Source organism: Lentinus tigrinus (assembly GCF_003813185.1).
Source record: "Lentinus tigrinus ALCF2SS1-7 unplaced genomic scaffold L226scaffold_7, whole genome shotgun sequence".
Classification (NCBI taxonomy): Eukaryota; Fungi; Basidiomycota; class Agaricomycetes; order Polyporales; family Polyporaceae; genus Lentinus; species Lentinus tigrinus.
This window is the reverse complement of record NW_027137916.1, coordinates 1,194,579-1,220,450: the sequence shown is the minus strand read 5'-3', so window position 1 is coordinate 1,220,450 and position 25,872 is coordinate 1,194,579. Positions and strand designations below refer to the sequence as shown.

The 25,872-nt window shown below is 55.2% G+C and overlaps 8 protein-coding genes across 8 annotated transcripts; 7 read left to right on the top strand and 1 right to left on the bottom strand.

The window, feature by feature from the left end:
* Positions 1–1,454: 1,454 nt before the first annotated feature.
* L226DRAFT_483648 (2 beta-glucan) lies at positions 1,455–3,090 on the bottom strand (the record flags this gene model as incomplete). Its single annotated transcript, XM_067677022.1, has 7 exons — positions 1,455–1,735; positions 1,806–1,871; positions 1,928–2,015; positions 2,171–2,491; positions 2,559–2,655; positions 2,711–2,875; positions 2,942–3,090. The coding sequence occupies 7 exons, from the start codon at positions 3,088–3,090 to the stop codon at positions 1,662–1,664; spliced, it is 960 nt and encodes a 319-aa protein (XP_067537795.1). The 3' UTR covers positions 1,455–1,661.
* A 1,452-nt stretch (positions 3,091–4,542) lies between these two features.
* Positions 4,543–5,868, top strand: L226DRAFT_362659 (uncharacterized protein). The gene is made up of 5 exons (XM_067674237.1): positions 4,543–4,643; positions 4,769–5,047; positions 5,116–5,130; positions 5,188–5,532; positions 5,603–5,868. Exons 1-5 carry the CDS (start codon positions 4,597–4,599, stop codon positions 5,700–5,702), a joined length of 786 nt encoding a protein of 261 aa, XP_067537794.1. The 5' UTR covers positions 4,543–4,596; the 3' UTR covers positions 5,703–5,868.
* Positions 5,869–5,929: 61 nt separating this feature from the next.
* On the top strand, positions 5,930–7,763 carry L226DRAFT_362471 (defective in Cullin neddylation protein 1). The gene is made up of 8 exons (XM_067674236.1): positions 5,930–6,143; positions 6,337–6,413; positions 6,520–6,656; positions 6,719–6,878; positions 6,969–7,102; positions 7,159–7,382; positions 7,441–7,495; positions 7,558–7,763. The coding sequence occupies exons 2-8, from the start codon at positions 6,370–6,372 to the stop codon at positions 7,623–7,625; spliced, it is 822 nt and encodes a 273-aa protein (XP_067537793.1). The 5' UTR covers positions 5,930–6,143; positions 6,337–6,369; the 3' UTR covers positions 7,626–7,763.
* A 315-nt stretch (positions 7,764–8,078) lies between these two features.
* Positions 8,079–12,078, top strand: L226DRAFT_459462 (argonaute-like protein; the record flags this gene model as incomplete). Its single annotated transcript, XM_067675515.1, has 18 exons — positions 8,079–8,448; positions 8,576–8,745; positions 8,801–8,937; positions 8,994–9,057; positions 9,116–9,634; positions 9,695–9,883; positions 9,944–10,051; positions 10,105–10,130; positions 10,188–10,321; positions 10,384–10,448; positions 10,511–10,626; positions 10,687–10,782; positions 10,839–10,931; positions 10,990–11,273; positions 11,327–11,344; positions 11,413–11,598; positions 11,689–11,841; positions 11,903–12,078. The coding sequence occupies 18 exons, from the start codon at positions 8,079–8,081 to the stop codon at positions 12,076–12,078; spliced, it is 2,904 nt and encodes a 967-aa protein (XP_067537792.1).
* A 316-nt stretch (positions 12,079–12,394) lies between these two features.
* Positions 12,395–13,321, top strand: L226DRAFT_533226 (uncharacterized protein). The gene is made up of 4 exons (XM_067680408.1): positions 12,395–12,512; positions 12,638–12,770; positions 12,830–13,111; positions 13,165–13,321. Exons 1-3 carry the CDS (start codon positions 12,488–12,490, stop codon positions 13,083–13,085), a joined length of 414 nt encoding a protein of 137 aa, XP_067537791.1. The 5' UTR covers positions 12,395–12,487; the 3' UTR covers positions 13,086–13,111; positions 13,165–13,321.
* Positions 13,322–13,974: 653 nt separating this feature from the next.
* L226DRAFT_569408 (uncharacterized protein) lies at positions 13,975–18,219 on the top strand (the record flags this gene model as incomplete). Its single annotated transcript, XM_067684297.1, has 21 exons — positions 13,975–14,479; positions 14,544–14,562; positions 14,614–14,820; positions 14,877–14,920; positions 14,985–14,997; positions 15,065–15,300; positions 15,359–15,364; positions 15,426–15,548; positions 15,605–15,680; positions 15,738–15,810; positions 15,860–15,901; positions 16,035–16,339; positions 16,399–16,673; positions 16,730–16,736; positions 16,799–16,861; positions 16,916–17,002; positions 17,068–17,423; positions 17,487–17,664; positions 17,718–17,994; positions 18,062–18,107; positions 18,164–18,219. 21 exons carry the CDS (start codon positions 13,975–13,977, stop codon positions 18,217–18,219), a joined length of 2,994 nt encoding a protein of 997 aa, XP_067537790.1.
* A 587-nt stretch (positions 18,220–18,806) lies between these two features.
* L226DRAFT_459495 (ornithine-oxo-acid aminotransferase) lies at positions 18,807–21,609 on the top strand (the record flags this gene model as incomplete). The annotated part of the gene is made up of 12 exons (XM_067675517.1): positions 18,807–18,961; positions 19,296–19,340; positions 19,395–19,445; positions 19,500–19,512; positions 19,942–20,228; positions 20,366–20,554; positions 20,612–20,702; positions 20,762–20,852; positions 20,908–20,989; positions 21,049–21,315; positions 21,375–21,465; positions 21,547–21,609. 12 exons carry the CDS (start codon positions 18,807–18,809, stop codon positions 21,607–21,609), a joined length of 1,425 nt encoding a protein of 474 aa, XP_067537789.1.
* A 2,504-nt stretch (positions 21,610–24,113) lies between these two features.
* L226DRAFT_569405 (uncharacterized protein) lies at positions 24,114–24,522 on the top strand (the record flags this gene model as incomplete). The annotated part of the gene is made up of 4 exons (XM_067684296.1): positions 24,114–24,128; positions 24,182–24,287; positions 24,364–24,442; positions 24,501–24,522. The coding sequence occupies 4 exons, from the start codon at positions 24,114–24,116 to the stop codon at positions 24,520–24,522; spliced, it is 222 nt and encodes a 73-aa protein (XP_067537788.1).
* Between the last annotated feature and the right edge of the window lie 1,350 nt (positions 24,523–25,872).

Here is a 25,872-nt window from a genome sequence, read left to right as displayed (position 1 = left end):
GAGACGCCCTCATGAATGATACTGCTTGCAAACATACGCTCGTTCACCGAGATGGTTCAAATGTCTTTGCGAACGGTGAGAAGTCTAACGTTGTCCAGACCGAAGACGAATAGTCTGCACGGTGATGATGCAGCGGGAATAATCTGCAAGTTATGTAGCCTCCTGCCCTTGCCCAGACAGTGAAGCGGTCATCGTGCCCAGGTCTGTTCTCCTCGGTGACCGCGACTCGCAGGCCTCCCATCAGCTTTCAGCGTACGCCTGAGGGGTGCAGCATCGTACTGACAGCTACTTTGCCTCATGTCCTCGACTGGATCGGCCATGACGTAGCCGAACGTTCCCAGACCTACGTTGCCGAAGTACGTTGAGCCTGCCGAAGATCGCTGACGTCGACGGACAAACAAACCAGCCTCCGAGCCAAACTTGCACGCCAAGATGCCATTGGCCACATCCAACGAACACCAATGGTGGACGCCAGCCGAACATGTTATTTGTGCGTGTTAGGTCGAAGGGAGGCTAACATGCCAGCCTCACCGGAAGTCGATAAGTAAACCGTCACTGCGCTCGTTCCGACTCAGCTTCCTACCGCCATCCTCTCCCTCTCCCGCTGGCGACACTGGGGTCTCTGGGTTCTTGGATCTGGTCTAGCTTCGACGGCGACATGTATCTCTCCAAGCTGGTCGACAGCGAAAACCATCGGGGAGCCCCGCCGCCTGGTACGGTCTACTGACACCTTCTTCCCCTCTAGCTAGCTTCATAGCGCACCGTCGCTCGCTTCAGTCTCTTCTACGGCGCCAACGGGCCGCCTTCACCCCTTCCTTTTTGCGGATGGCTACGCCCCGGAAAGACCGCAAGGACGAGTACGGGGCGGATGCCAAGATCATTTCCTTTTTGCGGATGGCCGTTGCCTGCGGAAAGACCGCAAGGACGAGTACGTGGGGCGTGCCCGGGATCACTTTCTTTTTCGGATGGCCGACGCCGCGGAACGACCGCAAGGACAAGTACGTGGGTCGGTCGAGATCACTCTCCGGTTTCGTGCAGTCTCTGCTCTTTTACGCGCCAGCGGGCGTGCATCTTGGCGGTTTCTGATTTTATGCGTCCTCGGACGCTTCACCACGGGGTATTAGGAGTTGGGGGTTACTGACGTTTACAGGGCTGCGAGGCGGCGGGGCCTAGGTACGTATTCCCGAGGGAGGGCGGGCTGGGGGCTCTCGAGGCTCGTGGTCCGTCCTGGTGCAGACCTTTACGTGGTCCTCGGGATAAGTACCTCGAAAGAGGGAAACCAACATGCACCTGAATTCTCTTTACGTCCTCATCTTTCAGTCTTCGTGAATGTGGGTACCGCTATGCACTTTAGCTAGGTCGAAGTCATTGTGCCAGCGCTGCCCTCCTCGAGCGGCGTTAAATGAAGTCATCGTTCTTGAGTGCCCCGTTGTGGACGAAGCATGGCACGACGCGGATAGACCACGTTCATATTTGGGTCACACGCACACATGGTTATTCCGTCGCACGAAGATGGGGCCGAAGCCCTATATATTGCGTAGCCCGAGGAGCGCAGTACATATGTAGGATCCACCGGCCTCAAGCCGACAGATAATCCATGCGTAATATCGTGTTCGGGCACCGCCTCCGTGTTTTGCGTTCGTAACTGCGCCATGCTGCGTTTACGCGTAGACGTGCACACCCGCGATGTCCCAGAACGCGTCGTTGAAAGCGCTCGGGTTCTGGTTGACGAAGGCTGTGTAGATTGATGCCGGTCAGCAGCACGCTCGCGCACACAGGAGTCAGGACCATAGTCAATCACTTACTCGCACAGTCGCCAGGGCAACCGCCTAGCTGGTTGAAGAACTGAGGGAGACCTGCCCAGTCACCGCCTGTGCACATAGACGAGTTAGAACGCTCCGGAGACCGCAGAGAAGGCGATACGTACAGAACGTCAGGTTGATGATGATGTTGTGCGCGCCGAAGTGCGAAGGGATGTCGCATGTATCGGGGACGAACAGCGCCGAGGGGGTGCCCTGCATTGCCAATGAGTCGTCAGCATCACCGTGTGGCGTCGATTCCCAGGACGAGGTTTCCAAAGGTGCCACATGCCACCAACTCCGGAATGCAGAGTATGGATACACCGTAACACAGGGAGGCGGGTGCGATAGGCCAAAGACGAATTACTCACCCAGGCATCAGTGTTGACACTCGCGCCTGCAGTCTTGACATCGGCAGGGACGGCGGGGTCGTTGCGCGACCAGAACCAGACCTTGATGAACGAGGTCGTGCGCTCCATCGCGTAGAACCCTCCACCGGCGGCGTTGAACGACTTGCCATAGCTGTTGGGCGCAGTCGCCTGCACACCACATCCGGCGTTCCCATCCGCATTCGAGTCGCAGTTGTTCGTCACCGGGTTGCCAGTCATCGCGCGCCCGGCCGCGGGCTGCGCACAGTTGGGGCTTGTGTGCAGCGTCGACTGGTTCGGCTCGATGTCGTTCGTGCCCTCGAGCTGTCAGGTGCGCAAGGTCAGGAGATCCGGACGTAGACGATGATGATCTCGACACGGAGGCACGTACGATGTCGACTTCACCCTGGCCAGGCCAGTTCTCCTCGTTGACTTCCCAGGCTGCCGGCCAGGTGCCACAGCCTTGCGGCATATGCCTGATGTCGAAGCTGTGGTCATGGCCGCGGTCAGCATGGAAGGGCTGGACAAGGAGGGTCTGCTCACACTGTGACGTGCGTAGAGTACGCGTTATTACTCTTGATGCGGACCGCCGACCGTCCGGGTCCGCTAGGGTCAAGGACGCTAAACGAGTCGGCGCGCATGACGAAGGAGGTGTCGGATGCGAAGCTCAAGTTCTGGGCGAGGGCGGTGGCTTGATCGACATAGGTACTGGAGAGGATATAGCGTGTGAGCCACCGAATGACAATAAAGCTGGTGTTTAAGGTTGCCACTCACACTCGGCCGTGGGTAGGGTCAGCAAGCGTCTCGTGGGTGAAGCCAGTCAAGAAGTCCTGTCCGACGAACTTGTCCTTCACGGGGTACGTCGCTCCCAGAGCGGACGAGACCAGAGCAGAAAGAGCGAACAGCGCAGCTGTCGAACGCATGACGAGAAAGATCGTGAGAGAGGGCGTAAAAGAGGAAAGAACGAGGGGGTGAAATCCACAGGATCTGAGGAACACCGTTAGACGTACCTTGCTCTTATATACGTGCGCGCGGAGCGGGTCTCGGGGGTGGCCAGGCATTGGCATTGGCAAAGCGATGATCCTTTGTCGTTGTGATTGATCTGTTGTGGAGCGCAGCTAAGGAGCTTTGATACATAGCGCGGTGACGATCAACGGTCCCAAAGGCCATACAGTCCGCAACCATGTGTGCGCTTTGCGCCCAGGCGGGGGCGCACGAGAGTGCCAATTGCCTGGAATGTAACCATCAATCATGATGGAGTAAGGAACACAGGCTGGGTAGGTTCCCCGGCGTAATCATGCAGTGCACACGACGGCAGCATGCCGGTCGAGTGGATTGCGACGTTTCTTCAGAGCGGATTTAAGATTTCAAGTATAGCCGCCGCAGCGGTAGGTGGCAGCGATGTCGCGGCCTAAGCCTCGACGTCTCACCGTCGCTACTGCGGCGTCGCGCATTGCAATGCAATATATGCAATGGATATAATGAGAAGCTCCGAGCTTATTGTCTGGCAAGACACTACGCAAGCTACGAGGGCGTGAGCTGCACGAAGTTCGGTATTGACGGCGACATACGTACCTGCGGTTGTTGTGGCGTACACATTTCGCACAGCTACAACATCCGCAAGCATGCGCTATATCGATACCAAAGATTTCCAGAAGGACTGCAGTCAAACTGCAGCAATGTCGGAAGTCATGTTGGCAGTCGAAGGACAAGTTCGCTGGCGGAGGATAGCGCCCAACGTTTACCGCTCAAGCGCTCATTCCGGGCGCCTTGTTCTTCAACTTGACTTCAGCTTTTGTCTCAGCTTTGTCTGCATCCGGTTTGGACGTCCCCAGCTGCCTTATTCACTATAAACGTACCTATCGAAAGTACATCTGATTCAAGCGGTATTGGTCGTGCCCGACTGGAAGTCTTAGAACGCAGTGGGTCCAGCATATGGCATTCGAAGCCCTCATCCGCTTGTTTCGGACATGTGCAGTATATCGACAGCGCAGGGAGGTCGACGAAGCAGATGATTTCACAAGTACGTGGGTAGCCTTGTCGAGAGCGTAACCGAGAGTTAACGCGCTCTTGGACGCGCACTAGAGTTCTGTCAAGCCATGCTGCGGTAGACCTGTCCTCCATAGCGCTGAGCACGAACTACCACGACCAACCCAAAGATCACACCAGCTCAGGTTCGGACCCACGGATCGTGCTCCTCGGTGCCTTATCGCATTCGTCTATACGGGATTGCACAGCATACAATGCGGATTGAGGTATGAGGGAACCCGGCCCCGTGCTCAGATACAAAGAGCTGCAAGTTTGCCTCGTGCTATAGGCTTTCCAGCCACGCCCTAGCGTCTACCCTTTCAACCGTCCCAACCACTCTGCACCCGACTATCGTTCTACGACGACACATACTCAACGCCGACGATTAAAGCCAAGTCAGGATGCACGCGGGCCTGATTCGGAGATTCAGCGCGCTCATTGGGGAATCGTGAGTGTTCACATACGTCGTCTTCAGCGGAAGGTGTCGTGTCCTGATGCTAGGATACACGCATCTCCCTGGCTGAGCCTTCTGTATCCCTGCGCCATACTCTATTGTGCTGAATATGCGCCTAGGGAGGACTTCGCAGAAGACTTCCTTCCCGAGTTCGCGGTCCAAGCGGAAGCAGTATATGGGCCTCTTAGTGACGATGAGCTGCTTGAGCTGGCCTTGGACCACTTCCAAGCCGACAAAGGTCGTACTCTAAGTGCCAGCCCCCCAGCGAATTGTGACTCGGGGTCAAGCTCGCTGGGCTCTTGGCCCGAGTCGGCGTCTGCAGATCCTAGTAACGCGGCGCCGTGCCTCAGCTTGGGGTGGGTGCTTGATCGTCTGGAGGACCAATTCCAATGCGCATTGTGAGTATTCATGACTATGTCTACAGGCCTCATACATTGAGTTCTGATCCGCTGGCCCGATTGCACAGCTGCATTGAACCTCTGTACGTTGTTCATCGTTGCCTCTGTCGTTCACTCAAACTGATTAAAGCACCATCAAGGGCACGCCCGTACAGTCTCAACCATGGCCAGTGCGGGCACAACTTTTGCGCCCTCTGCGTGCTCAAGTGGTACTTCGACGCACTGGACAGTGAATGCGGTCGCTGGCTCGAGAGCCTGCGCTGTCCCGTGTGTCGTGCGACGCTACCCGCCACCCCGATCGACAGCCCACGCGACATGTCCACCTTACCATTCATCCCCAACCGGAGCGCAGACACCACGGTCAGGGCGTATCTCGACCTTGTGAGGGATGCCGCCGATGGGAGCGGGGCTGGCGGCCTTGATGAGAGGATCAAGGGTTGGGAGCGGTACGGGAGGAAGAGAGTAGATTGGGAAGAACGCGATAGGCGAGTGCTTGCCCAATGCGCTTGATGCTGCTTAGCTTGGGAGCTGACCTGGCGTTGTGCGACCATACAGGAAAGGCGCGGACGGGATGGAGCTTGTGGTAACGAACTGGGCGATACTGGAAGAAGAGGACTTCATCGCGATGAAGAATAGATTTGAAGACGCCTCGTGATGTTTCCTGCCTGTGGATAGTAAAGTTGTATGTACGCTCTCGCAGCTTCGCTCATGTGTGTCTGTAGGCTTTCCTCCACCGACGATGCTTTTGGTCATGTACTGTTTTGAAGTCCTACGTTTGTAATCAAGAATGAGGTCTAATTTTGACACATGTCATATGAGCGCGAAGATGACCATGGCCGATATATAACTGCTGCAGCCTGCGGCGCATGCACTCGTCCGCGCCGCCACAACCGCGTCGGTGACGCGCGTCTCGGCAAAGTCCATCTCCTCATCCCGATTCCGCTCAGATAGCCCAAACTGGCCTCGCTCATCGTCCCCTTCTCCTCCTCCTCCGTCGCCATCGTCTGCGCTATCCTCCTCGGGACTCTATACCTTCTCTCGCGTGTACAAAGTCTTTCCAAACATCTCGAACATCTTACACCCGGTGCCATGGTCAGTGCGTTTACTCGTGACCGGGTTGCGATAGCCCACCTAACGCGCGTGCATCTATCCGTCTACTTCCAAACCACCATGCCTATGCGGCTTCGCCAACGCAATCGCATCGATGTCTCGTCGATGCTTTCTCCGATGGGCCGATCCACCCCACATCTGCACCGCACACCTGTGTTCCTCCCCATATTTGACTGTAGGCGTCCAAGTTCAAGGCTAAAGCGAACGCGGACATGGATGCGCAAGTCGCGCAATTCACCGCGGTCACTGGCGCGTCGTGAGTGCCGTCGCGTTTCTAGAGACTAGGATGCTGACAAGGCTCTTTGCCCTTGGTGTCCTATCGTCCCCTGCACGGATGTATGGCTTTCCGTTATGGCGGTCAGTGCCAAGGATGCGCGTAAGTACCTCACCAAGTACAAGCGACTAGACCTCGCCGTGGATGCATACTACAACAACCCTCCAACTCCTGCCCCCCAGGCTTCGACGAGCAAGCTGAACGCGCTCTTCGACAAGTACAAGGGTACGCCCTCTCCCTATCTCAGTATAGTATGCTCATCCACCTCCCCATTCTAATAGATGCAGACGGGGACGATATTACAATTGATGGTACGATAAAGCTCTGTGAAGACTTAGACGTGAACCCCGAAGATGTTGTACTACTTGCTGTCGCATACGAGCTCAAGTCTCCGTCGATGGGCCAGTGGTCGAGGAAAGGTTGGGTAGACGGATGGAAGGCCCTCGGGTATGTCTCTTATTCACCATCTATGTCTCGCTCCGTCTGCATTCCGTTTCCCTCCATCTGGAAAGACACTTCTAATGGAGTCCGCCACAGTGTCGACACGATTGATGGCATGAAGACGACACTCCAGAAGTTGCGGGAGCAGCTCGCAACTGACACGGACTACTTCCGACATGTGTATAACTACACCTTTGAATTCTCGCGTCCGCCTGGGCAGCGGTCTTTGGGTGCGTCTTGCCTCTACCCGAATTCCTTGTCCCGATACTGACGGTACGCGCGACAGGTCTCGACATGGCACAGGGCTTCTGGCAAATACTCATCCCGCACGGCCTCCAGGGCGGTGCCCTCGCACACGTGCCATCTGCAGCGCAAGATGAGGATGGCGACGACTCCATGGACGGGAGCGGCGGGCCAGAGGAAGGGTGGAAAGACGACTACACCCAATGGTGGTCCGAGTTCCTTGAGAAGAACGGGACAAAGGGCGTTAGCAAGGATGTCTGGCAGATGGTGGGTCCCAGGACATGCGTTTGGCGCGGGATGTGGGCGATGCTGATGCGCGGTGTAGTTCTTCGAGTTCGTGCGGACGATCGACTCTAAGTTTGAGAAGTACGACGTGGAGGGTGCGTACCGTGTCCTTGCAATTTGGAACATTGCGGAGAGCTTTTAACGACTTGCGATGTAGCTGCGTGGCCATCGACAATCGACGATTTCGTCGAGTACGCGAAGAACCGCGTCGCGGGGAACGCGTAGCCTCTGGGCGCTTCCTACACCGGATGACTGTTGCGCGAGAAGACGAGTATGAGAAGAACAGGATCGGGGTGTACCATCAATTAATATATCGCATCGCTGCAGCTCGTGCTGTACCAATCTGTTGTCGAGCTTATCTCATCATTGTTTCTCTTTCAACGTGACCCACGGATTGCCGTCTGCTGTCGAACGTGGTGGGCTCAAGAGCTAGGTAGAGGTGAGTTCTCGATCTCGATCTTTCCTGCGGACGGCTTCGGTAGAAGCTAACAAGTGATCATGTCCAGATGCTTCGCAGTGGGCTGCAGTGGCTGGTGCAGGCGCGCAGCATGCAGTAGCTCGCAGTCTGCGCCGCTAACTTGGGGCACTGTGCTACGGTCCTCCTTTCAGTTATAAGCCGCTCCCGTCCCTTCCCAAAACCTTCATCCTTGCAATCTTCCCTTCTGCTCTTCTCGCGGTATGCCTCCAACACCCACTGAAGATCGTGATCCCGGAGCCCGTGGTGTAGGTCGCGGCCTCCCACGCACCGGTTCCAGTTATGCAAACAATCGAGGGCGAGGTGCTCCCTGGCTTCGTAACCGTGGTAGAGCGGGCGCACCCTTGGGGCCCGATCGGAATGGCGCAAATAACGCAGGCTTCGGCCCTGCAGCTGCTACTCCGCAGCTTCCTCTGCCCCCAGCATGGACGCGGGCCCTCCCGGATACTAGCGCAGCAGTCACGACAATTGGGGTCAAACGCACGGCGTTTGGCCAAAGTGGTCGTGCTCTCCAAGTCTACACCAACCACTTCAAGACGTCTATACCGGAAGGTCTTATATACCATTACGACGGTACGCATCTTGCTCATGATCTTGTGTAATGGCACGAGACTCACACCACGGTTGTTCTTAACTGCAGTTGGTACGTATGGGTGGTCTCCTGCTTGCGGCCTTCTCACACTGAGGCGTGATACCACAGTCATTGATGGAGGGAACAAGACTCTTCCACTTAGGCTCAATATGGAGATCGTCAAGCGGCTGCAGAAGGTCGTTGCGCCGGAAGTCTTCACTCCTCCTGCTGTCTACGATGGGCGCAAGAACATGTTCGCTCCGCGACAACTTTCACTTGGACCGACCGATGCGCAAGAGGTAAGTGGGTCTTATGTCCGGACACTATATGCATGTATTGACGTCACGCGCGTAGTTCGAGTTTACCCTCACGGACTCCCAAGATTCTTCCGCTGATTCAAGTTCTCAACCGACAGAGGAGGGAGGTCCGCGAAGGCGAGGCCCTAGGGTGTACAGCGTGAAGCTCACACTTGTCAAGACCATCAACACAGAGTGGGTACGCTTGACCTGCAGTTGGATCCATGGCTGAGAATGTCACGATTATCCAGGGTTTTGCGGAGATTTGTGGCAGGAAAGCAGTCCCACGACAATGATGTGCTAACAGCCATCACAGTACGTACTATCAATGAATCTTCGTCCGAGCATGGCAGACCCTCATGATGCGCATAAGGCCTTGAACGTTGCTGTGAGAATGCAGCCCTCACTCGACTTCCCGTTCAATGCAAGGTCCTTCTTCACCAACCGGGAGACCAAGGATATCGGCGGGGGCATTGTTCTTTGGCGGGGATACTTTCAATCTGTGCGCCCTGCCATTGGTCGCATGCTGATCAATGTAGACATCACTACAGGCTTCATGTACAAGCCTGGTAGGCTGCTGGACTTAGCTCTCGATTACCTCGGCAAAACCCGGGCTGACCCGAACTTCCTCGCACCGACCAGAGGGCTCCCAGAGAGGGAGCGACTAAGGCTCCAGCGTTTCTTATCTGGTGTTCGAATTCAGGTTTACATTCCTGGGAGAGATCTCTCTGGGTCCGCCCACAGGAATCCACGTCCGGTGTACAAACTCACGCCTGTTGGCGCGAAAAACCTGTCTTTCAAAAACCGAGATGGTATCACAACAAATGTGATGGAATACTTCCAGTCTGTTCACAACTACACGCTGCGGTTTCCTGACGTCATCTGTGTTGAGGTGCGTTAGCTCTCTCCCATCTAGTAGCATGCAGGTTTTAATGCTCTCGTCTTCTCCTAGTTTGCATCTGGAGCGCAGATTCCCATGGAGTGCTGCTTCGTCCCAGAAGGGCAGTTCATGCGGAAGCAGGTCCCGCCAGAGAAGATCAAGGACGTACTGGCTTTCTCCGCGAAGAACCCACAAGAGCGCCTTGGAAGCATCTGCGACGGTCTGCACACACTCGCATACAACCGGTCTGAGTATGTCCAGGTACGTGTAGAGCTACATCTGAGTCAGCACAACTCAGAATACGCTGACATCATCGTCTAGGAATTCGGCATGCAAGTTGAGGAGCGCGCAGGCCCCTTGACTGTGCAGGCTCGTGTTCTGGCTGCTCCGACATTGAAGTACGGCGGCCAGGGCGGACAAACAACTGTGGTGAGTCTCACGCTATTATTTCGCCTCTCTATGGCTCAATCTGGTGGTCGTAGAAACCTGAAATGGGGGAGTGGAACATGTTAGTTGTGGTTGGGTATATCAACTTGCTCTCCGACTGAAAGATCGTCCTGCACAGGGTGAACAAGACTTTTTACCAACCAGTGGCAATACACCGCTGGGTTGTGGTAATCTATGAACGCCAACAGCGTTTCCGGCTGGAGGAGGCAAGGAGCATGGTGGAGAGCTTCATCCGGCAATTCCAAGACGTCGGTAAGTGTGATATGAATCATTTGCAGTGTGCCGACACAATGCTGATATGGTACTACGTACAGGAATTCAGGTTGGGGAATTAGATCCGATCGTCAGCTATGAGGATCCCTCAGGAGATATTCCAATGGTGGGTATTTGCCAGACATACGCTATGATTCGACCTTATACTCATGAATTCCTCCGAGTCAGCACCTCCAAACCATTGGACGCCAGTGCCTAGATAAGAACATGAGACAAGGGGGGCCGCAGCTGTTCATTGTGGTCCTTCCTGAGATGGCCGACGACATATATCATGCAGTGAAACAGTATGTCGTCCGAGTCATATGCACGTTACCTGACTAGGATTGATTGATCCGCGACTTCAGCTTTGGCGACATCACGCGCGGCGTCCCAACGCAATGCCTCAAGAGCACGAGATGCATAAGAGCGACGCGGCAATACTTTGCAAACGTCTGCCTGAAGTGCGCCAATGAAACGGTTATGCTAAATGTTCAATGCTGACATATGACACTACTAGAATCAATGTGAAGATGGGTGGGATCAACGTCATCCTCGACCCGCGGTCCGTCCCTACCCTCACCGACCCGCACAACCCGACAATGGTCATGGGGTACGTGCACTCACTGGCATGGCATAATCACGAACCTGAGCTGATCAGACGCACCTAGTGCGGATGTCATGCATCCTGCTCCCGGCTCAGATCATGGGCGTCCATCGTTCACTTCCCTCGTCGGGAGCGTGGACTCGGACGCGTCAAGATATGTAGCGGAGTGCCGCCCGCAAACCCCGCGAGTCGAGATCATAGAAGACCTGCAGGACATGGCGGAGTGTGTCCTCCGCCTTTACAAGAACTATCGCACGAAAGTGGAGGAGAAGCGCTTCGATCTTAAGCGCATTCTTTATTACAGGGATGGCGTTTCTGAAGGAGAGTTCGTCAAGATCCTGCAGGAAGGTGAGTTGTTGTCGTCATGCAAGCTTTCGTTCTGAATGCTCATTGCTAGTAAGAGCTACCGCAGTTAAAGGGTACGACTCATTCTATTGTGAAGCGTCTTGCTGATTCTGGGAGCCTAACACAAACTATACGGAACCAGCGGCGTGCGCAACGTTCGGAATAGAGCCGAAGATCACCGTTGTAGTGGTCGGAAAACGCCATCACGTACGGTTCTTCCCAAAGCAACCCAAAGAAGCCGACCCCAGCGGAAACTGCCCTCCGGGCACTGTCGTGGACACTAGCATCACGCATCCTACAGAGTTCGACTTCTACCTGCAAAGTCACAGTGGATAAGTGCTTTTCTCGCCATCAATAAGTAGTGCATTCTGATCTGACGCCTTTCCTTGTGTCTTTACGCTGCGACGTGGCAGGCAAGCACCGGCAGGACCGACGTCAAGATCTGCACACTACAGCATTCTCTACGACGAGAATGAGTTCACGCCGGACGCCCTTCAAGGTCTATCATTTGCGCTCTGTCACGTACATGCTCGGGCGACTCGCTCCGTCTCCATCCCGGCCGCCATTTACTGTGAGTCGCTGTGACCTCCTCATCCTTTCTGGAAGTTCCTTCGACTAAAAGCCCACTGTAGATGCCGGTATCGTCTGTGCACGGGCGAAACTTCACTACCTTCCGGGCGGGTACAAAGACTTGGACGACTCATCCTCAGAGCTCACCTCAGCTGGCGCCGATCGCAAGATGAGGGAGTTCCTTTCAGAATTCAAGCCGGTGCACGAGAACTCTCGCTTGATGATGTACTTCTCATAACGCCGCCTGCGAACGTTCATCCGACATCATGTAGTAGCAACCATTTTCCCCTCGTTACGCGTTAACACTAGTATACACGACTTCTGCGACCATCTGTCATCTCGACCGTCTGCCTATGGAGGTGCCAGTATTCTGCGTGCCCTGAGACAGAGCGAGCCACGCCCGAGGCCCCAGCGTCCCTAAGTTAAGTACTAGACTGAGTTCGAGACTGAGCCGAACCGAATGAGGAAAGCGAACCAAGTCAAGATCTGGGCGCTTGCCTCGGCCACGGCGCACAGCAGAGCTGTGGTGGTATCGGTGTAACTTGTCTTCCAACCTCCATCTGGGCGCACTCTACGACTCGCTTTCTCCAGCAATAAACGATTCTACAAAGCACTCTCAAGTCTTTGGCAGGAGAACTAGTGTAACAATGGCTGTTTTGAGAGTTGCTGCAGGTACGTCAATGCTACGCCTCGCACCCCCAAAGCCCTCACGGTGCACCTGGCTATGTGCACGCGATGTGGCTTTTCATATGCCGTCTCAACTCTACGTAAGTACTGATTTGCTTACTGAAGCCTAGAACCTCGCCCAACCACGAAGCCAGAACCTCTCGGTAGCTTCCCCTTGATATTTCTGTTCACCACATGCACGCTATGCGCCCTCTTCCTTCTCTGGCGACGCGCGTCCGAGATCAGAACTGTTGTTGCCCATCAGTACGTCGCTTCATATGTCCGCATACCGTCTTTGTACGTATCGTTCATCCCTGCTGCAGGCTGACGACATGGAATTCGGGAGAAGGCCGTATACGTCTATCTACGGATGACGGACCTTCCGCACGCGAGTTCTTGGACGATGACTATGATGACGACAACGAGAGGCTCGGAGATGAGGAGCCGCTGGCCGTCACAGCAGAACGTCTACGGAAAGCCGCATCTCCCGCCGAAACATCCACGGAGCAGGCGGACGAGCCTACAGTAGTCTTCGAAGCGGATACCGCGGACCCTCCTCCGCCTCCACCCAAGTCGTAGCGAATGGTTTCGGATACCATAATTCAGCAAGTGACTCCACCATGTGTTGCCGGATGCCTGCTGACTTCGGTGGTATTAGATCATAGACTAGTCCAGTGCCCGCAGTGCCCATCATGTCATATGCAGCGCCTATACCGGTATTTTTATTCGATGCAATGGACATTTCACCGCGTTCTCTTCCTGAAGTCATGCCTTCCGGAATCGCAAATTTTCCAAGTCAATTTCTGCTCCACAGCGATGCAAGTCTAGTTTCTTTCTGCAAGAAGATGCGCAGGGCGACGGAGGCTACTGAACGCCTTGGTAGTATACAACTACTTTCCGCTCCGGGTACGCCGCCGCGGCGCGATGCTTCTATAAGCTCCAGCTGACGTACAGACAAAACTTGATGATACGGCGCGCGTTCAGGCACGTCCAATACGATTCCATTCGCCCGGATGCTGAGATCGCGGTGGCCTTCGAGCTCCTTACTGTTCATCGCGCTCTCAAAATAACCTTCCTCCAACGGCCTTTGCGCTCTTCGTCGCGGCCCGTGGTGCTCTGGTCGGTCAGGTGATACTTACAAAATATCGGACCGTCGGGAAGCATATTCACTTGCAATCTCTCGATCAACCGCGACTCCCCAATGACCATCGTTAAACTTTCCACACGGCCCTCGACGCTCTATAGCTGTGGCTCGAAGGCTAACGTAACTCGTCCCGTGTACATCCTCCGAAGATCAGCCGCCTCGACCCCCCGTCATGCCTAGGTCACAAGGTTCCAGATGCCTAACAGTCCCCGCACTCATCGCTGTGATGCGTGCATCCCTGAATGCATAAGTGCTGGAGCGTCGCCAGTGCGTTGGACTCACTTCCAACAACCCACCCTCTGCGCTTGCAATTCGCGTCTCAACATGGCTCCTGGCGGCTGGGCCTGCGCGGCCATCGTTGGCCTACTCGCCTTCACAAGCTCCGTCTATGGAATCGGTCAAGATACATGTGTTTCGTTCAAGTCCTCTTCGTCCGCCTTCACTGTCGTGAACAGTGGCAAGGCGACGCCTATCCTGCTCTCTCCGGATGAATGGCCCGGCGTACAGCGCGCGGCGTTCGACTTCGCGTCCGACATCCAGCAAGTCACTGGGGTCAAGCCCTTGCTCAGGAACGTTACCTCGAGCAATTCTTCCGACTCTTCCCTCGGCTCCACTGCTATCATCGTCGGCACGCTCGGCAAATCGTCGCTCATCGACGAGGTGGTGAACCGTACCAAGTTGGACGTGTCGTCAATACAGGGCCAGTGGGAAGCGTTTCTCGCAAAAGAGGTCGCGAACCCCCTGCCTGGTGTCCAGAGCGCGTATGTCATGATCGGCGCGGACAAGCGTGGCACCATCTTCGCGCTCTATGACCTCTCCGAACAATTCGGTGCGTATATGACTGTCAGCTCCTCGCATCGGCGCAGGTTGACCCGATGCACTTCACGTTACAGGCGTTTCCCCGTGGTACTGGTAGGACATGCTGATTGTCATCCGGAAGATGTAGTCTTGACACGCAGATAGGTGGGCGGATGTTCCTACTACCAAACACAACTCGTTGTTCGTCACGTCGTCCGGGTGTTCGCATGGTTCTCCGACAGTGAAGTATCGCGGCCTCTTTCTCAACGACGAGCAACCGGCTCTGCAGAACTGGGCGATGGAGAAGTTCACCAACGGTACCGGAGCGGCGCTCACTGGATCTCCGTTCAACCACTTCTTCTACACGAAGCTGTACGTCTCGTGTAGCATCTGCTCACGCATAGCGTCTGACCAAACGACTGACATAGGTTCGAGCTCATTCTTCGTATGAAGGGCAACTATCTGTGGCCAGGTATGTCATGCGGTTGCTCCGCATAGTACTTTAGAACGTTCTGACCTCGACTCGGAACGCGTAGCGCAATGGAGCAGGTACGTCTCGCGTCCGCACTCATGACTGACTGTGGCCAATTGCAAGCTCACCTCCCTCGTCTCACAGCGCCTTTGGGATAGATGACACGCAGAACCAGCCCCTCGCCGACTGGTGGGGCATTGTCATGGGCACGAGCCACGAGGAGCCCATGATGCGTTCGATTCCGGTCGAGTGGAACCTCCTTGGGGTCGGCGCCTGGGACTACTCGACGAACCAGCAGAACGTGTACAACTTTTGGAAGGTGGGCGTCGAGCGCGCGAGGCCGTATGAAGGTGTATACACTATCGGGATGCGTGGCAATGGTGAGTGTTTTGGTGGGGAATCGAAGTATTCGGAAACTGAAGAATTGTCGGCATGCAGGTGACTGTGAGTACCGCTGAACCCTCCAGTTCTATGATGAAAACCTGAACCTGAGTGCGGTGTGCAGTGCCTCTCTCGGAGGGACAGAACGTACAACTCCTCGAGCAGATCGTGGCCGATCAGCGCCAACTGCTGATGGACGTCTTCAACACGACAGACGTGACGACGATTCCCCAGGTCTGGACACTCTGTAAGTTTCTCGTATCACTCTCATAGGACACTCACTAACAGTACGATGCGTCGTAGACAAGGAGGTGGAAGGGTATTACGAGGATGGCATGCGGGTGCCCGATGATGTCATACTGCTGTGGTCTGACGACAAGTACGTACCTTCGGTCTCTGCTTCTGGACTGTGAAGCTGAAGCTCACGCGTATGCAGCTGGGGCAACGTGCGTCGGTATCCCATACCGAGCGAGCGCAACCGGACGGGCGGATCGGGTGTGTACTACCATGTGAGTAGCCCGCTTCTAGAGTAGTAAATATAGGCTCATAGTTGCACAGGTGGACTATGTCGGAGACCCGAGAGACTACAAGTGGATTACAGTAAGTGTTACTCCTCGTGAACGACGGCAGATGCTTACCCCGCCTACAGAGCAGCCAGATCGAGAAGGCACGTCCCTTGTTATCGCGCCTGCGACCGGTCCCACCATACTAAATGCCGGTTTCTGTTATACAGACGTTCGACCAGCTGTCGACTGCTGTCGCTCGCGATGCCACCAACATGTGGATCCTGAACGTCGGAGACCTCAAGCCGTACGAGATGCACTCGGAGTTCTTCCTCACCCTCGGCTGGGACGCCACGAAGTGGAACCCATCGAACCTCAACACGTTTGTCATCAGCTGGGCGCAGCGCGAGTTCGACCTGTCGGCATCCGACGCCGCAGAAGTCGCCGGCATTATCGCGAACGTGACGCGGCACAACGCTAGGCGCAAGCCGGAGCTGCTGAACTCGACCACGTATAGCTTGACCAATTACAGGGAGTGCGTCTATTCATATTTTCTGTCCGAAACTAGAACGTGCACCGACGTTGACCGGCTAGGGCGGACAACGTCCTGGCGATGCTGCAGGGCCTGAACAACGCGTCGACCCGGATCTACAACCAGCTGCCTTCCGACGCGAAGCCTGCGTTCTTCGAGCTTGTGCACCACCCTGTCCAGGCCACGCTCACGCTCACGAATATGTGGATCTCTGCTGGTATTAATAACCTGCGGGCGTCGCAGGCTCGGCTCAGCGCAAATGACTTCATGGACCAGGTGGAGCAGCTGTTCGACCAGGACTACGCGATTGAAGTCAACTATCATAGCATCCTCAATGGTGCGTTCCGTCTTCATGTTTGAGAGCGATCGTTGAGTGCCCCTCTTGGTTTGTAGGTAAATGGTACGCAATCTGTGTTGACAAAGTTAAACCTTGTGCGGGGATCGGCTGATGCATGCCTTTAGGGACCACATGATGGATCAGACGCATGTTATGTATTACTATTGGCAGCAGCCTATGGCCGACACGTACGTACATTCTCTGCGATCGCGCTCCGCCGGATCATGCTGAACTCTCGATAGCATGCCTTTCGTGACGAAGGTGCAACCCAAGAAGCAGGCACTCGCTGGTGCCATGCGCATCATCCCTGAAGGCAGTTCCGGTGCTTGGTAAATATCCTCAGCAATACCCGGCGCATGGTGGTGTGGTGACCACTTCCTCGTTGATTCTGCAGGCCGGGTGACAATATGAACAACTGCGCGCAAGGGTATGGCTGCCCGAACCCGTCAATGTCCATCGATCCGTTTGTGCCTGCAGGGAATCGCTTCGTCGATGTTAGCGCTGGGGGGCCGACGCCCTTCACGTTCAACGCGACAAGCAATGCGTCTTGGCTCGATATCTCCCCTGCCAAGGGATCTATCTCCGCGAGCTCCCCGGAGCAGCGAGTGTTCCTCGACGTTGATTGGACCAAGGTCACAAGCGCGGAAAGCGCTGTGATCACCTTCGCCGCCAATGTCCAGAACCAACCCCCGATGTCGGTCACAGTAACTTTCACGGCGAACAAGACCGTGGTTCCCAGTGGCTTCTCAGGTACGCCGCACAGCGTCTGTGTCAACTATGCTGTTGCATGGACTGAACGCCACCGACTCGCAGGTTTCGTGGAAGGCGACGGCACGGTGTCCATCGAAGCAGCGCATGCGTCCCGGAACACATCGGTCTCCGGCCTGACATGGACTGAGATACCTGGGATCGGAAAGACGCTTTCTGGCGTGACGCCTTGGCCTCGCGGCGGCAATGAACTGAACTTCACTGCCGGTAATGGACCCAGCATGTGCGTCTCTATATTCTCCGCAGGTCTGCTCCGCTCACTTCAGTCCCCGATAGCGAATACGACTTCTATCTGTTCAACACGATCGCTCAGGGAGGAAATGTCACCATCACGACGCTCGTCTCGCCATCGCTGAACAGTCTGGGAGACGACCGCCCGCTGGGAATAGCGCTGCAGATTGATGGTGGCGAGCCGCAGACGAGCCACTTCGTGCCTCCTGCGACGCCAGGGAACCTCCCTGACGCGTGGGATGGCGTAGATGGTTGGGTGGCAAACAGTATCATCGAAGTGCCGATGGTGTTCCCGGTGCAACCGGGCGCACATACTTTGAAGGTACGCACACGACCACAAGCGGAGATGATAAGGAGTACAGGTGCTGAGAGATGTATGATGCTTCTAGGTTTGGATGATCGAGCCGACTGTCGTGGTACAGAAAATCGTCATCGGTGAGTCGGAGCTTCCTGTTCTCTGCCTTCTTCTCGGTGTTGATGTTCGCTACCAGATACCGGAGGTGTAAGGCCGAGTTATCTGGGTCCTCCTGAGAGTGTTCGCGTGTAAGATATAGTATGTGCAATGTAGCTTACCTTCATATTGGTCGATATCTCTTTGTTAGCTCTCCCTGACTGCCAGCAGGAATCGGCGATGAAGAGGCACCTCTAGACCTTGAACCGGAGTAGCCCCGCCATATCTCGGCTTTGGACAGATGACGAAGCTGTGGAAACGCTTTCAGATTTTGGGGTTCATGCGTTTGAAAGGCTGGAAAGGCCTCTCTATTCAGCTGGTCCCGGGGTATATGTTATTCTGAGAAAGTGGCTAGCACTGCGAACCTGACTATCTGGTCCATACACCGGGCATAGTACACCCTTCGCGAGTGTGATGTTGAAACACGTCACATATTCATACGAGAAGTCGTCACGATATATGTACACTGTAATAAACTCGTGGCGACTGGATGAACCCCCGGCCGTTGTGTCGGGTAGACGCCAAGATCCGGCTAGCCCGCCCCAGCTAAGCGCCCTCCAGAATGGAAATCGGGGCGGATCACTGATGACTTGGTTGCTCTTAACCTTGTACCACCACCTCGACACCACCTACCATCGTCTGTTACCCCGGAACACCTCAGTCTTGCTACGTTGCTGCATATCATGGCTCCCTCTGCTATCTCACAGAACCCCGAAACGACCACGACGATCCCTTCCCCGAAGAAGTTCGGCGGAAGCGCTGCAGGAAATGGGCGCGCACCTGTTCACATCTCCTCCGCGGAGGTTATCCGTTTGGAGCACGAATACGGGGCACACAAGTGAGTAGTCTTGTCTTGCACCACGTTTGGGGTCGCCCGCTCGTCGGGCGACCAAGGCAATCACCACGACTCAGTCGCCACATTCCTCGGGACAGAGAACACCATCGGCGAAGCCCTAATTGGTTTCAGGGTTCTACCTCTATGTCGTTCTCTGTCCCCCCTTTCACTGACCTACTGCACCCTCTCTGATTCTGCAGCTAGCTTGTGAAACGCCCCATGTAATTACTGTCGTGCGGTCCGCATGAGCAAAAGGAATGGGTGACAGAACACAGTCCGCCTTTCTCCTTCGTCCGTTCTTCGTGTAGCAACTCTGCTGACGTCACATGTGGTTTAGCTATCACCCGCTTCCCGTTGTCTTCGAATCCGCGAAGGGCGCGAAGTGAGCTACTTCTGCTATTGCTACCTTTTCCGCACGTGCTCATTGTCGTTCCAGAGTATGGGACCCTGAGGGCAAAGAATACATTGACATGTTGTCAGCATATTCGTGAGTCACCATTTACATTCGCAACATGCCCACTAATGTTTATGCTATACATAGTGCTGTGAACCAGGTAAGCCCGATATACGTCAACGTCAATCGTGGCGGGCACCCCCGAATTGTGTGTCGGATACATGGAAGGGTAGCCTCCAGATGCCTTCGCTCTTCCACTCCGGACTGAGAGAGAGGCATTTTCACGGTGACACTCTACAGAACAGGTACCCCTGTCACGGCGAGCGGTGTACTGTCAGGATGATCCCTGCCTTTGTGAGATCACGTGACGATGCTTCCGAACGCAAAGAAGCGCCGGGGCAACCTGGCGCGATTGTGGAGGGAGGCGCGACGGGCTGCAGAGCGTGCGTGGGCGGTCATCGCGATGTGGTCGCAAGAATCCGTCGCTATTCGTTCGCGGACAACCCGCGGGACGTATGCCCGGGTCTCTTGGACGTTATTTGATTTATGGACTTTCTCTAGGTGAATCTGTACTAATTGCACTTTGTAGGGTCATTGCCATCCCAAGATTGTCAACGCGATGGTTGAGCAAGCCCAGAAGTTAACGCTTTCATCTCGCGCATTCTACAATTCAGTATTTGGCCGATTCGCGCAGAAGATCACGGACATGTTCGGATACGATATGGTGCTCCCGATGAACACTGGGGCTGAAGCGGTCGAGACCGCGCTCAAGCTTGCCCGCAAATGGGCGTATGAGAAGAAGGGCGTCGCCGATGGCCAAGCAGTGATTTTTAGTGCGGCGGGCAACTTTCATGGGAGAACACTCGGTGTCATCAGGTTCGTGCTTCCATCCATCAATCCTCGTGGCCATCAAAAGTCGTGATTATGTGCTCATGATCTGAATCGTCGCATGTTTGACTTGTGCTTTGTGGCGCGGAACTTGTTCCTCCGCTTGTATGCCTCGCGGGATACAGCATGAGCACCGATCCGGAGAGCCGCGGAGGTTTCGGACCATACCTGAATGCAGTTGGTCCATTGTACGAGGACGGCGGCGTGACGAAGACGATTCGATACGGGGAGATCTCCGACTTGGAGCGGGCACTCGAGCTGCACGGCAAGAACACGGCTGCCTTCCTGGTCGAGCCGATCCAGGGTGAAGCAGGGTAAGTCTTCCTACCCTCATAGCACGCTTGCGTATTCACTATATCGTGTTCACGCAGCATCGTTGTGCCTCCTGATGGCTATCTCGCGCAGGCTCATGCATTGTGCAAGAAGCACAATGTGTTGCTCATCTGCGACGAGATTCAAACCGTAAGTTTCGATGACGCGTTGCACAGTATGGGGGGAGGGGTGACTTACAAGGACGATAGGGCCTTTGTCGCACGGGGAAGATGCTCTGCTGCGAGCACGATAATGTCCGTCCCGACATTGTTCTCCTAGGGAAGGCACTCTCCGGCGGAGGTAATGGCAGCGCGCCTCCTGTAACAATCATTGCTAACGATGCTTCCATACGCAGTATATCCAGTATCAGCGGTACTGGCAGATCGGGACATCATGCTTTGCATACGACCCGGAGAGCACGGAAGCACGTACGGCGGGTATGTCCAATTTCTCCGCCTCACTTCTGCTCCTCGTATCTAATCTGATTCCATCCTAGTAACCCTCTCGGATGCGCGGTAGCGATGTCCGCGCTTGACGTTTTGGTCGATGAGAAGCTCGCACAACGCGCAGAAGTTCTCGGGGAGAAATTCCGTTCAGCGATCCGCGCGATCAATTCACCCCTGGTCAAGACTGTCCGCGGGCGAGGACTGCTGAACGCGGTGGTCATCGACGAGCACGTTAGCTCCAAGGGTCGCACGGCATGGCAACTGTGCCTTTTGCTCAAGAGCCGCGGGGTGCTCGCGAAGCCCACGCATGTCAACATGTATGTCTTACCTGATCACGATCGAGAGTCTAGACTGGTGTGCTCATAACCTTATGCAGTATCCGGTTCGCTCCTCCGTTGGTCATTTCTGAGGCGGATCTTATGAAGGCGGTGGACATCATCAAGTCATCTCTCGAGGACTTGGACAAGGTGTGTGCGGTCCCTGATCAATGTGGTAACCACAATGCTTAATGCCGGTGCTCCTGCCCTTCATGTGTGTGCTCCTTCTAGCTTGACGACATCCCAGGCGAAGTTGAGAGCGAGAAGGGTCACCAGGACACGCTCACTAATTGAACGTGGACGATAAACACGTGGAATGTATATGGACCTGTTTTGCTGCATCTCCGACGTCTCCTTCAGTGCATTGTAGCATTAGTGTCAGCTTCCATTTCTGTGTACTCTATCGTAGGCGGCCATCGAGCTAACGAATGTGACCACGTACTGTCTGTACCCCCCCGCTCTGGCGGAGCAAGATAGGAGACCATCGAGACATAAGTCAAGGTGTGTTCGTCGAACGTCTCATCGAGCACTGACCAGAATACATCGCTCAGCTTACACTATCACTTTGCTGCGTACTCTACCAATACGGCGTCGTGCGTGTGGCATTTCGGGTCGACAGTGGGTTCGGTAAGTCCCGACTTCGCACGCATGAGATCTTCGAGCTGATGTTCTAGCACCCGCAGCTACACGGCTAGCAACGAGGTGTTCATCAAAAGACAAACCAAGACCGCTCGGGTAAGTCCGATTTGGATTAACGGAGACAGTTGCGCCTCGAGTTCATTCACCTGGATCTGGGCGTCGGGGCTTTTTGGCTCCTGAACACTCAAACCGGCAACGAGGAGTACACGCGAATGAACGAACGATGGACGATGAGGATTGAATGCTCGATCGTGTTCGGCGAACGGTATGCCCTCGTAGTAAAACTGCGGTCAAACATTGATTCTGATGGTGGACAGCAATCCTGCCGACACACGACGCGATAGGGCAATAGGAGGGTCATCCGAGGCACTCCGGAGGGTCCAGCTGCGGCGGGGTCTTCCATCTTGACTTGCGGACATGGGCGATGTGGCGTCTACCGAACACGGGCACGGACGTCTTCTGTTGTTCTGCAGCAGACAACCATTCAGAAGTCCGACACCAGCACCGGAGCGCCGTGATTGTGGAGTTCGTGAATCGAGCCCTGCGGGGTATAGAACGTCGTCCGCACTATGCCCGACCAACGCACAGCCTCGTGGATTCGCGAACCCTGCCGGTTGAGTCCATAGCTCAGTAGGTGGCAAGTAACTACAACCTGCGGCCCGCGGCGACTCGACCCGGAGCTAATTGTAGTCTTCCTCGAAGGCGGTCCTTCGCGCTCCGAATCGGAAGACGGTGACTTCGACCTATGAATGCGGTGAGTGTTCTGAGAACGAGGTTCTCGACTACCGTAATTAAAGGTGTTGTTCGCTTGGTCAACACCAGGTCCAGGGGATGGTGAATGTATCGATACGTATGTCATGGTAATCCGTTGCGAATGATAGCCACAGGCTACGAGACGTTCGTAATGGCACGACGAGGCGAACCTTACTGGGGCTCTCGTCACTTCACCGAGATTTTCATCCGTCAGTCCAGTAAGCCTATCTTCTTTCGGGTCTGGGTGTAGCGGGAACATCCAAACTCACTCTGAAAGATGTCGTCATTGTTCACAGCAGCCGGAGCGGCGGGCACGAAAACGGATTGCTATTGTGAGCGATATTGAACACCGAGTACGACGGGGCGCTGGTTACGAACGCCACAAACGGGGGCGGACCTGAGGGAGGTGGACGGGCGTTGTTCAAGAAGGTTCGGTAAGTGCCTGTCCTGGAGCAGCTGTGTACGATATTGTATCTTCTGATAGATACCCACGTGCATAGCGCGTGGTGTTAAGCTCGGGCGTGAGGGAAAAGAATCCATGCGGGGTAGGAGGGGATTGGCATGCACCACCACGCTACTTCATCGCTGTCTCTCGCCCCCTGCACTCGCGCCGTGCGAAACGAATATGTCCGGGCCCCAAGGCAAATCGAGGTAACCGTTTCGCCCACTTCGGCGTATCCGATAGATCTGCTGACAATCTCTTGATGCAGGGCGCGCATAAAAACCTAGTGGGGGATGGCCCGAAACACCGGGTCCCGCGGTAACGAAATAACGCACATAATTGTTCTCGATAGGCAGACGAAGTCCCTTGACGGAGTCTCATCGCTCAGTCCAGAGCGTCCTGGGCCAGCCGATTGTCAGAGCAGTCCTGTCGGTCTCCCCAGAATTTCGGGGCACGCCTCGTTGGACGGTACCCAATCCACTCCTGCAAGTTCCGCGCATGGGAGTGACAAGATCAAAGAGGGGTAGTTCTCGACCTCTCTCGGGATGGCCGCCGCGCTTGCATCGTCGAGTCAAACCACGAGCCATACTTCGGAAATGAATCCGGTAGCACGGCGTAGCCCTTTGATGGATGAGATGCTTGCTATGGACTAGCATCTGCAGCCCTTACAGCTCGGCGTGCCCTCGATTTCGTCTCCGAGTATGATTGCACCTTCTATTGAACGGCACTAATCCGTAGTCGCCGTTGGTTCATCGGTATGCGCAGCTGTAAACGCCCTCACCTGTTGCGTCTTTGTGGATCTATGCGCGTTCGGTGCAGGTTCGCGGACTGACGCAGACTTGACACGATGACAGAAAGGTTATATAAAGGCCCATTGGTTGGCCTGGTTCAAACAACCCCACACCTCCCGTCCTTTGTTATCCTCGAGTGCCTTCTAGCGTCCACCAGCTAGCTACAGTTCGCCATGAGCTCTGCCCCGGTACGCTGATCAAGCTTTCCTTTGTTGGGTCGAATCTGACATACCCGATCCAGGTCCAGTACACCACCGTGACCAGCGGAAACAACTCTGATGGCGAGCGTGAGGGTGCAAAGCCGAAGGTGCCTCGCAGGACGCCCATGGCCTGTCAGTTCTGCAGAGGTGCGTGTGCGCTTCGAATTCGGATCTCTCGAATCTCTCGACGGGATCTGACGTCCCTTCCCCGATCTGTGTGCAGGGCGCAAGCTGAAGTGCGATGGTCGTTCGACCTGCGGGAACTGCGAGCGTCGGGCCATCCCCTGCGTCTACATGCCTGTGTACGTCACTCCTGCGCAACCTCGTCCGGCCGCCTTACTGATGCGTTTCTCATCGTAGCGCTGCTCAGAACCAGAAGTAGCGGCTGGTCCTCTTTGTTCCCCCTTTGCTGTGCACCAAGCTTGTCGACTGTTCTTGGGAATGTTGTCATCGTGCCATCGTCATCTTCGTTTAGGTTACGCTAATGCTTCGTGGGGTGTATTATATAGCTCACAATCTGTGACACATAATTTATTTCAAAGACGTTCCGTCCCGCCCATCTACGCACGCAGCAGGAGGATGACACAACCTTCGTGGAAGAATCTGGTGCTTATGCTCTGTCCGACCCTGATTCGAGGGCACTGCGATCAGCACGGCGCGCCGCAAGGGCGAGCAGCCCACGGCTTCTATCGATGCCGACAACCTTTGTCCATTCAGTCCTTTACGACGGAGAAGCTCGTTGGAATACAAATATCACAACCGGGATGCGTGTTCTTCCTTATCCGATCCCACACAGAATCAAGAGTAGGGAGGCTTATGGCGTTCAGCTCCGTGTGCAGACAGCCGGGCCTTGGCTGCACTGCCAGTGCGACGACAGCTGTCCCCGTCTCGAAGCTGAGTCGTTCGACTTCCATCTAATATTCAATCCTTCTGCGAGTTGATAATTCGAGCATGCACATCATCTGATCTTGCCAAGATGTCAAAGCAGTAACCTGCACGGTACGCCAAGTCCACGATGGTACCTCTTTACCTCTAAAGAGCGTAAAACGCCGTGTTGGCGCTGCGACCGTGCAGTGGGATCTACGGATAGCTGGAACGGTAACATTATGCGCCTCACCGGTCGGGCATTCAGGACGCCTGAGTTCAGCCTCCGCTATGACGGGCGGAGCGGCCTATAGGTCTATATGCCAGCACCTTCGCTGGGGCTGTCATCTACTTCATTGACATGAGAAGCCTGTCAGGTAAGAAAACGGATGAGGACCTTGTTGCTGCCAATCGTTTCGTCACATGACACGTAGCGAGAGTCTTAGCTCCGCTTGGTGACGAGATTGACATTCGCGTCCTGCGTCCTGCGTACCAAACTGGGCGTCCTATGCAAGTGGGGCCGATCATACTGCCGTACATGACGCCTCCAGACAGTCTCTCGGCGTAGGAGGAGTCCCCCAACAATAGCAGTCATCAGGATCGAGTGGGTGCGCTAACTTTCTGGAAAGGCGACTCACTCTGATTCGTTCACGGGTCTTGGAATTGCCGTAACAGGAAGGATTCCCCTACTAAATATCATTGCCCCTATCGTGGGATGCGGAGCGACACCTAGAGGCCAGGAGGGTTCCGGAAGACGATCGGGAACGGTCTCTGTGGAGGACAAGGGCATGGTATGACAGACGTGGCGACTAAGCTAGAGTGTCTAGTACCACCAACAGCCTTCAAGCTTGCGTCGAGGACCGAGGAC

What these genes read in the sequence shown, in the direction of transcription:
- L226DRAFT_533226 (XM_067680408.1), top strand. Translation starts at nt 12,488, where the DNA reads ATGGCTGTTTTGAGAGTTGCTGCAG. An exon ending in TGTTTTGAGAGTTGCTGCAG is followed by an intron (nt 12,513 to 12,637) that starts GTACGTCAATGC and finishes ACTGAAGCCTAG; the next exon opens with AACCTCGCCCAACCACGAAG. An exon ending in AGAACTGTTGTTGCCCATCA is followed by an intron (nt 12,771 to 12,829) that starts GTACGTCGCTTC and finishes TCCCTGCTGCAG; the next exon opens with GCTGACGACATGGAATTCGG.
- L226DRAFT_362659 (XM_067674237.1), top strand. Translation starts at nt 4,597, where the DNA reads ATGCACGCGGGCCTGATTCGGAGATTCAGCGCGCTCATTGGGGAATC. An exon ending in AGCGCGCTCATTGGGGAATC is followed by an intron (nt 4,644 to 4,768) that starts GTGAGTGTTCAC and finishes ATATGCGCCTAG; the next exon opens with GGAGGACTTCGCAGAAGACT. An exon ending in GATTGGGAAGAACGCGATAG is followed by an intron (nt 5,533 to 5,602) that starts GCGAGTGCTTGC and finishes GCGACCATACAG; the next exon opens with GAAAGGCGCGGACGGGATGG.
- L226DRAFT_362471 (XM_067674236.1), top strand. Translation starts at nt 6,370, where the DNA reads ATGGATGCGCAAGTCGCGCAATTCACCGCGGTCACTGGCGCGTC. An exon ending in GCTCTTCGACAAGTACAAGG is followed by an intron (nt 6,657 to 6,718) that starts GTACGCCCTCTC and finishes TAATAGATGCAG; the next exon opens with ACGGGGACGATATTACAATT. An exon ending in GCCTGGGCAGCGGTCTTTGG is followed by an intron (nt 7,103 to 7,158) that starts GTGCGTCTTGCC and finishes TACGCGCGACAG; the next exon opens with GTCTCGACATGGCACAGGGC.